General features: G+C 43.8%; 2 protein-coding genes across 2 annotated transcripts in view; both read right to left on the bottom strand.

The window, feature by feature from the left end:
- Positions 1–10345, bottom strand: part of LOC310790632 (histone H3.2) — a gene marked incomplete at its 3' end in the record, with an annotated part of 494832 nt that overhangs the window by 454632 nt on the left and 29855 nt on the right. The window lies entirely within an intron of this gene.
- Positions 1–10345, bottom strand: part of slit3 (slit homolog 3) — a gene marked incomplete at its 5' end in the record, with an annotated part of 417236 nt that overhangs the window by 391470 nt on the left and 15421 nt on the right. The window contains one exon of the mRNA XM_083652464.1: positions 1157–1228. Within this exon, the coding sequence (XP_083508590.1) occupies positions 1157–1228 (72 nt within the window). The remainder of the gene's footprint in view (positions 1–1156; positions 1229–10345) is intronic.

Here is a 10345-nt window from a genome sequence, read left to right as displayed (position 1 = left end):
CTTCTTTTTTTCTCCCCTTTGCACGTAACGCAGTCATTGCACTTCAGGTCAGAGTCCCAGTACGTATCTGTCTTGTCTGTATCTTTTCACTGCAACAAGATGTAGCCAATTATTACTTTAACAAGTAACAGCAGCAGTAAAACTGTAGCCTATTTCACACCGATGGTTAAACTTTGCAATGAATCCGTGGTTCACATGCGTGCCGAACCGTGGGGGCGGATCCGTACGGATCAAGTGCGATCTCTATTTCTAATACATTTCTGCCTGTAAATTCTTGGATTCTTTATGCTTTTACAAAGGTGCACTCGGTAATTTCACACATTGACGGCCCCAAATGGCAGCGAGAGGGAACTATTTTAATTTGGAGGACTGCAAAACGCGGAAAACATCTCACGTGATATCATGTCTTCTTCTTAGTGGCCGGTGGGGTTGGAGGTTGTGAAGAAAAGAGGTTCAGCCATGAGAGCAGTTTTCTCTGGAAAATGATGGTAATAATAACTTGGGCCAATATGGGGATATGTCTCAGTCCACATGCTCCCCCGTGTATCTACATATCCACACCACTGGAACATCTTGATGTTGTAACATGTTGATGTCGTAACATGTTGATGTCGTGTTGCTTGTTTAAAGCATCTCGCTGCTTGTTGCTGGCATGTCAGCTCCCGATTACTCTATTATTTAACCTTGTAAATATTCAGTAATTACAACAATCAACTCTCAGGAGAGGACTTGCATTCTATTTGGCCCTGAAATCCCTCATTACAGTGGGAAGGTTTATTTTATAGAGACATGTTTCCCCTATAGCCACATACAGACCTATTAGGTAAATATAGCATTGGCCTAATTGCTCCAGCATGGCAGTTTGTTTGCTAATGGCATTCCTTGTAAAGAAAGGAATATGAGTCGCAAACAAGGAGGAAGAAAGACGAGCGTGGTCCAACTAACTAGCCGGCAGTCTGTCTTTACTGCTTTTAGCACTGCCGAGTTAGCAGTGATCTTGCAAGTTGACATGGAGACAGCGGAGACGGAAAGACAGATTAGATATTTACATTTGGTTCACAGATGATCTCAAAATAGTGTGGGTGTAAATTGAGGGTGTAAAAACCACTAGCACGGTCTCCCCTCATAGCCCCGCCTGTGTGTAAGAAGCACTTACAGAATCCTGAGGTTCTTGATGCCAGAGAAGTCCACCTTGGTGATTCTGGTGATGTTGTTTCTGTTCAGATCCCTGCAGAGAGAGAGAGAGAGAGAGAATCATTATCAACTTTCAGTCCAATTCAGTATCATTTAATGTCATTGGTGCTAATATGCCACTGTGTCAATGGGGTTTCCTAATTAAAAAGCCCGGAAAGGAAATGAATAACAGTGAAGATCTGCTGAGAGTGAGTGTTCGCTTGTGTGTACATGTTCTCTCTGAGGATGAATTAGTGCAGTGGTTCTCAAAGTGGGGTCTGGGGACACCCAGGGGTCCTTGAGGGGTTTCCAGGGGGTCCCCAGCAAAAAGGAGGATAATTTATTTTCACTCTTTGGATCCATAAGTAACACAATGACAGAATATATGACTATTTTGGTCATGGTACTTACTGTATAAGACATCTAAAAGCAGAAATCTTGTCAGATGGGGGACCCTGGGACAAAATCTTATCAAATGGGGTTCTGCGGACTAATTTATGTCAGTTTAGGGTCCTTAGTTGTGAGAACCACTCAATTAGCCTAGTGAATGATGTGGCAGTAGGGAAGAGTGTGAGAATGGCCCACAGCACACACAAACACAAACCAAAATACACACACACTCCTACAAGCACAAACACATGCATGTGTTAAGAGACAGGACAACACACACAGACACAAACATGACTGCCTGCACAGTTACACACACACACAGCTCCTGCTGCTATGAATTATTGAGAAACAAATTTTCCAGAGGAAAAAAGTGAAAAAGTGGTGAAATTATTTTTTCTTTCCATCATCAGAGTTTAAAAGCTTATCGTGTTTCCAGGCTGTCATTCAATCTGTTTTAACTATGGGTGCACAATGTATACAGACTGCAATATGAACTGACTGAGTGTGTGTGTGTGTGTGTGTGTGTGTGTGTGTGTGTGTGTGTGTGTGTGTGTGTGTGTGTGTGTGTGTGTGTGTGTGTGTGTGTGTGTGTGTGTGTGTGTGTATAGACTGGCCCCCCGTTATACGGCTATGCTGTTTATTGAAACGCTGTCGCACTGGAGGAATTAGGGCAAGGAAAAACACACAAGGGAAAACACAGAATCACACACACACACAGGCACACAAAGACGTTTCTTTCTTATCTAACACACAACTTATTTTCCCTCTTTGTATTTCACAGTAAGCTTTTCCTCTCTGTCTCACACAGACACACACACACACACACACACACACACACACACACACACACACAGGGCCTGGTTTTGCCGGGGCGGCCTGCGTGTGTGTTTTTCATAATACACCTAAACATTTATAAATCTGATTTAAGACCATATTAGGTTTCAAAAGGCTTCCCCGGGCTGCCATGGCATGGGCCACTAATAAGAGCCATACCCCGGCCCGGGACACAGAGGGTTAGGGCGGGCTCGGCCAGCGGTTCCCACCGTGGGGTCCAGGGTCCACCAGGGGTCCTTGAGAGGACTCCAGGGGGTCCCCACCAAAAGTAAGCATACTTTGAATTCCACCCTTGTCTTATTCTTTAAAGAAGTCACACAATGAGAGGATGTACAAGAGGACTGCTCTCCTCGGTTGTCTTCTCTACAATATGGACAGTGATGGAAATCTGGACTAAATCACATCTAACAACAAAGATCCTTTCAGATTGGCATCCCTAAGACAAAACCTAAACCCAGATAGCATCTGTGGCCTAGTGCTGTGGTTCTTAAAGTGGGGTCTGAGACCCCCAGGGGTCCACGAGCGGGTTCCAGGGGGTCCCCAGCAAAAAGGGGAATAATTTATTTTCACTATAATTCCATCCATAAGCAACACGACTGTAGGACTATTTTGGTCATGGGTTTGATACACTTTCTGTAATAAAATACCATCAAAAAGCAAAAAATCATATCAGATGGGGGACTCTGGGACAAAACCTTATCAAATGGGGTCCATGGTCTAATTTGTGTCGGTTTACTTGACGTGAAACCGTTTGACAACGACTGGCCTTGTGGGTCTCTATCTGAAATGACAAACAGAAGGTGAAGCTGAACACAAATACAAGTTTGACAGTGTCCTAAAGTAGAACTAGAATAGAAAAGAGGAATTTTCTTTCTCCATTCAGTTGGGCCAGTGGGTCAGTTGCCCCAAATATATTTTCACTGACCCAGCAGGTAAAAATCAAACCACTTTTTCCAACTGTCACACACTGGATAGCCTACGTCACAGAACATACACACACAAACACTGTTGCTCCCTGTTTCATTACTGTATTCACAGTTGGGTGAAAGCAATTCAAACACACACTTTAAAATGTAATAGCACCACGGGGTGCTGACATGTGCCAGCAAGTTAGCTTAGCTGCTACAACAAATAACGTTAGCTTAGCTGATAAATGTACATCCATCACAAGTAACTTGCACTTAAACAATCACAGCAGGACTAAACATCTAACATCCTCCCATCTCCATAACCTCCAGGCATTATGCTATAGCCTACATGTGTCCAATTATGGCCCGTTATATGTGCTTACCTGCTTAATACAGGTCTACAGAAATGCACACGGAGTGTATCGTTACACATTTTTGTCTAGTGACTAGTCCTGTACAATGTGCCTTTCCATGACAGATGCGCTCGCTTAAGGAGATACTCCCTCTTGTGGCCAAAGGGCGTCACTACTCTTGTATTATGTATTGTCTGAGTGCAGGAAACTGGAGCACAGTGAATGATTCTGCAGATAACTACACCATAACATAAAAGGAATACATCATGAACATTATGAAATGAAATACAATAAAATTAAATAAAATAAGCAATGTGTATATGGGTGATAGGGGTGGCTTCTTCTATACGCTCACACAAAATTAACATTAACAAGGATTTGTTTAAACCCTTTTACAATAAAAGGTATGGATACTGACAGTTCCAAATATAAAATAGCAAAAAATACTTCAAAACTCTGTAAAGGTCCCAGGTATGAATTGGGCCCTGTTGCACGTTTGCTTTTCTTCAAACGGAACCAGTAAGAAAAAAAGAGTGAACAGAATCTAGAGTGGAAACTCATGACGTTGATTCTCTCCATGCTTCCATCTTGACAGTACACCAACTGGACCTGATAAGCGGTTGTCAGCTGGCGTTGCCAACCTGCAGGCAGTGCTGCTGGTTCTTGTCAGGGGCATCGAGTATGTTGCAGCGTTTGCCAGTGCCTTGGACAGATGAGCCAGCTTGATAAGCCTTGCGGTTATGGGCTTGATTGATCATTTTCAACCCAAGGAAACTACTGCTTCCACAATGGGAGAAGAAAACAGGCTTTTTCTTGTCAATGTGTCCTTCATCTAAGTTTGAGGTGGTGACATCCCATCTGACTCAACAGAGAGGAAAGCGGCCCAATGGCAGTGCAGAGAGGCAAAGATAACAGCCTTTGAGTTGAGATCTAGTCGTCGTACGTTCACACAGTGCGCAACACCATCAACAAGTCTCCAGTGGTACATTCATTTCCCTTTGAGCTCAGCAACCAGGGAAACTCTGCAAATGTGTGAACGCTCAACACGTTTGGCGGCCAAGAGAAGTTGGCGATGGCTGAACATTTCACGGGCATCAGCCATCAACAGCCAGTCCAATTTGCATGCTTTCTTGTTTCATGACTGGCAACAAGTGTCAAATGGACAAGAAGTTGAGTCCAGCCATTCAAAGCCTCCAAGTTCTCTACACAGCCTTGATTTGTCATGTCATGTCATGTCATGTCATGTAAGGCTGCGAGGAGGTGTCCAAAACAATGCTTGGAGAACGGATGCATTCATTCTTGGGGTCAATAGTAAGCTTGATACTTCATGATAGGTTGTTGTTAATCATGTTGACTCATTAAGACGACATACTGTGATGACAGGCCGTATCTGAGTTGGGGGGGGGGGGGGGGGGGGGGGACATGGTTTGCCTACTCTAACAGCAAGAGAGCACTGCTCAGAGGTCCTCAGCGTCTCTCGCATGCACTTAGGTCAGAATATAGTGACCCAGCAACCAAGTCACTCACTGTCAGAACACACAGAGCAGAAACTTTTTGGTGGATACTGGTCCAATAGACCCTTTTCACAGCAACCCGCTTTGAAGTGGTAAAGCAGGAAGTAAAACAGGTGTAACCAATACTTCCTTACTTCCTTGAGCCGGGTTGTAACATACGAGGGAGGCTGTACCCCATCTACTATGAATCACCTCATTCAATGGAAAGGAATTTCATCAAAATGCCCCCATTCTCCGGAGTGGAGTTGTACAATCTCTACAACGCAGTTTCCCCGGGGTTGTATAGATGACTTGCAAAACCCCATCTAATGGACAGGATTCTCCATTGGCTCTTCTCTCGACCACCCTGCCCACCTCTGCAGGCGTGGGGCTGGAGTCATACAGCAAACAAGAAATCAAAGTTACAACAATTTATTAACGAAAGCTATGGGGAAATAACCAGACAACACAAAGTACAGAACAAAAGGTGCATCGTTGAGGAGGGAGAGAGATGCTGAATGTCTTTCAAGCCAATGAGTGCATCAGGCCCAGGTGCACTGAATCAGCCCGAATGACCCCAACCACAGCAAGCAGAGCAGTAGTAGCCCAGGTCAACATCTTACTGGACCAGGACATCAGACAATCTGTATTTTGTCCAACACTTTAAGAGGACTTCTGATGTTGGACATTAGGTATAGGAACTGTACATACTGTAAGTATAAAGGCATCTTTCACTCTTTCAAAGTCTCTCTCTCTCGTCATCTTTTCACCGTTTGCTACAATCTTTTTCCATTTTTCTGCCCCTCCCCTCATCTCTCTTCAAACTCTTTCTATATCTGGGCTCTTTTATGTGGATCTGTCAGCGTTGGTTTCACAGCCAGCTTCACTCCCGTGTTCCCAGCCTTCTTCTCCCCGCCTTTCACAGTGTCACCCCCTCTGCCCAATCTCTGCTGTCTTATCTTCCACTGTTTCACAGTCGACTAAACTCTTTCTCTTCGCCTTCCTCTCTTTCTCTCTCTCCCCTAATCTCCCCTCTTTCATCTCAATCTTTCACTATTTTACAGTTGGCTACATTTTCCCCCTTGTCCTTCTCTTTTCCTCTCCGTTCAGCCCTAATCTCTCCATCCTTATCTCCATCTCTCTCTCTCTTGTTCACAGTGGAAACTTCTGGTCTCACCAGGGAAACCGCGCTGTGGAGTCAAACAAACATGGGGATCCCGGGCCAGGTGGAGAGGGATCATATCATAACCTGAAGACTGAGAAACACAGCTCTCGAGTCGAAGCTTCTGCCAGAGCAAAGAAGAGATGTCGAGTGAAATTAGACGATAAAGCCGTCAAATGAAATGTAGACCCAGTGATGTACTTGCAGTGATGTACTGGGAAAGAAAATGGTGCGTGAACTATGACCTCCAGTCGATGATCACAATCATGAGGCAAACTACCAATTTAAACAGAAATCAAGTCTATTTTCCGAGAAGTATTTCATTTATTTACTTTTTCCCCTTAAAAGACCTTGTCCTCGCATAACATCCATCAGTTTAATACTACTTACTATGATGTCCAGTGCTTCCCAAACTGGGGTACACATACCCCTAGGGGTACGTGGAGGTACTACAGGGGGTACTTGAGAGAAAGTGGGAAATAGAAAAAGGTGCTGCGGCTCTACTCTCAGTCTACACTACAGGATTGGGGATGCTGGAGCAGGTACATAGACGTCTGTTCAGATGTGCGTTTACTGTGGTGGTTGAATCCCCGATCCTGTCTACCTGGGCTATGCTGAATGGGGAGAACGGGGGGATTTACCCCACCCTGACCACACCCCCAGCCAGCCCCCCCAGCGTCTATGACGAGACATTGACTGTATCTCTGGATGTCTTAAATATTCATGACATCCTAAAAAAAATAGGCAAGCTTTGTTCTGTAAATAAAAAGTTGGGTAAACTGAGTTTAGTTGGGTTTGTCCATCACTACATCTGTGTGCATAAATCCTTCAAATACATTTAAAATAAAATTAAAAAATAAATACACAAAAGAGGGAGGGAGAGGAATGAAATGAAAGCAGAGAGGAGTATGTGAAGGGCAGTCACACTGTGGTGTGTGGATTGCACAGCCCAACTGATTACTGTATATTTAGCCTTAAATGGAATGGTAGAATGGAAACTGTGCATCTACTCTGAGCAGTTTGGAAGAACTGAATGTTTGTTGGATTGTGTGAAAGACACCAAGCTAGCAGGCTGCCATCAATACCACCTGGTCCAGTGAAGCTCACCCCAGCAGGGTTTTCCATCATTGATAACAACTTGATTATTTTATCTACATATTAGAAGCCATGTCAAACAAAAGAAAGAGAGAGCACCAAGCCCAACTCAGAGGACTCTGAATTCCTTCAAGTTGTTTAGCAAACCTGCTCAGTTTATATAAAATGATAAAACGAGAGAAAAAGAGAAGTAAAGTAACAATAATGACATCCATATTACAGTATTCTAATTAGGCTATTATTATTTTTTATAGATAGCTAATTAGACAGATAGACTTGCAGTTACTTCATCCCCTGAAAGAAATGTGAACATGTATGCATTCTGACATTAACTTCATTTTGCTCTCAAAGTGCACCAGATTGCTGCATTTTACTTTAAAATGTACACAATTTTCTTCCCCGGCCCCTCTCGGGGGCCCTAGCCGGCTACAGCTTTCAGCTAGCTGGACATGCTCTGACCTAGTGGAAAACACTGCCCCAGCCCACCCAGCTGTAAAGCCTGCTTTAACTGACCAGCTGGCCGTCAGACAATTAACAAGTGGCTTCAGGACAATGCCCCGCCCACTGTTTGTTTCCATTACAGACGCAGGGAAGGTGTGTGTGTGTCTGTGAGAAGGTGTGTGTGTTTGTGAGAAAGTGTGTGTGAGAAGGTGTGTGTGTCTGTGTTTGTGAGAAGGGGATAAGATGGGAATGCAAACAGCAGGTGTTCAGGGAATTATAATATACACACACGCACAAATACACAAAAGCACAGACAGACACCACCCCACTCCATCTCACCCCAGACCATTGAAACCAGTGAACCTTATCGTCTGGCAGCCTTGGGCCGACAGACTGGCTGACTTTACACACACCCACGCGCACACACACATACACACTTGGTGTGTGTGTGTGTGTGTTTGGGGGGGGGGGGGGGGTGTAATTCACTTACAGCACAGCTTTATTGGTTGGCTACACCACAGAGACGCAGAAAAAATAACTATTAGGCAGGAATGTTAAACAAATGACAGATCAGGTGACAAAGACTCTCAAGGGCTTTTCCTGGAATGAAGAGGTGGACTGACCCACTGGCCCTGTGCTAAATGATGAAATATTATGAAAATACATAAGTTAAATGTTTGACAGTCTCCCTTTCCCTCTCTCTCTCTCTCTCTCCCTCAACTCCATCTGCCTTGCTCTCTCTCTCTCTTTTGATGAAAAATAACTTGATTAATATGAACTACTTTAACAAGGTTTCCTCTCCGTTCTGTCCATGCCACGGAGACGTTTCCCTCTGTGATCACTATCTCCCCGTCTGTCTGCCTCTCTCTCTTTTATGCACTGTATCCTTATCTCTCTTGACCTCCATCCTTTCCCTTTTCTTTCATCCTCTGCTGTTCCCAGTCCAACGCTTCGTTTCCCAATGCGTTCGCTTCCTGTCCTAATCTCCTGTTATTTTACCCAAAGCCTGTTACACTTTCTCACTCCTTTCTTGCCCTCCATCCATCCATCATCCATCCCTCTCTCTCTCTAAGAAATGTATGCTCAATTTCACTCTCAAAACCTCCCAGTTACGCCAGGAATCCTAATTGCCTTCTTCCTCTCTCTCTCTCTCGCTCTGAGCTCCACACTATAGACTGTCATCTGTCACCAGAGTCAGGGAAGGCAGGGAACAAGCACCCCCCCCCCCCCTCCTATCTCCCTCTCTCCCTCTGAGTGTTTGAGCTGGTACCAATCCAGGTGACTGGCACGATCCTACCACAAGGCAGATAGTTCATCCGGCTGTTTAGTGGCAATGTCGATCCAGGTTCCTGGCAATCAAGCTGGGTGGCTCGCCATCTACTGGAATCACTGGGATCTTCTTCACTGGATCGTCTCACTCACTAAACACCAACCTGCATTTACAAACAGGCTCATAGTCTCTGTTCTGCTCTCCTTTATATCTCAACGTATGTTTCTCTTGTGTTGTAGCCTACAACATCATACCAGATCATAAGATCAAAGTAAGCGCTGACGGAATGCAAATACAGAAGCTACTTACAGTATATATTGACAATTATTTGTTAGCATACGCTCTAGTAATGTTAGTTCAACTTCCAAATTCTCATGTATTATGCAATACAAATATCAAACATGAAATTATAATTAAAATGTCAGCTTTGCCAATATTTTAGCAAGAAATAAACAGCTATCTTATACATTGGAGCTGAGTTTGCTTTCAGTGAAATAGCATTTTCTGTAGGCCAATGTTAATGTTACCTGTTTCGCCAATTGAGTAAATAATTTGGGCAAATGCTCATAGCAGCAACAGACAGTAAAACTACCTTTTGGAGTTATTTCTTTTCAGGAAAAACTGCTTGACAAATATCACTTATATTTAGGCTAATTATCTCTACCAATATGAGGAGTAGTGTTCATTGAATAGAGCTCAATAAATGCACGTATTTTTCCCCCTTAAATAACATGGTGAATATTACTGTGAAACTTAGCTAACTACACTTTAAGCATTACTTTTCCCTTTAGACACGTAGCCACACATTCACAAACTATGGAACATTGCTAGAATGGCCATTAAATGGGAATTAGCTAACGCTACCTCCTTGGTAACACACAACAAAACCTGAACAAAACTAGCAACATAACTGAGAAGCTAATGTTAGCTTACCGAGACACCAAGTGCAGCTAATTAACGTTAAACACGGCACTCCATGCATGCGGTCTCGAGGCTTCAGCAGGTTAACTAGTAACTGAGAAGCTAATGTTAGCTTACCGAAACACCAAGTGCAGCTAATTAACGTGACTCCATGCGGTCTCGAGACTTCAGCAGGGAAACAGTTTCACTATTATCCGTTAACTACTCTCGACTTCAGCTTCAAAAACAGTTTGTCTTTCGTTTCTTTTCCTACCGTTTCTCAACTTTTGTTAACTCACGTTGTAACACGAAGCAATAACGTTACT

The sequence above is a fragment of the Poromitra crassiceps genome (genome assembly GCF_964638095.1).
Source record: "Poromitra crassiceps genome assembly, chromosome: 15".
Taxonomy (NCBI): Eukaryota; Metazoa; Chordata; class Actinopteri; order Beryciformes; family Melamphaidae; genus Poromitra; species Poromitra crassiceps.
This window is presented reverse-complemented; position numbering and strand designations above follow the sequence as displayed.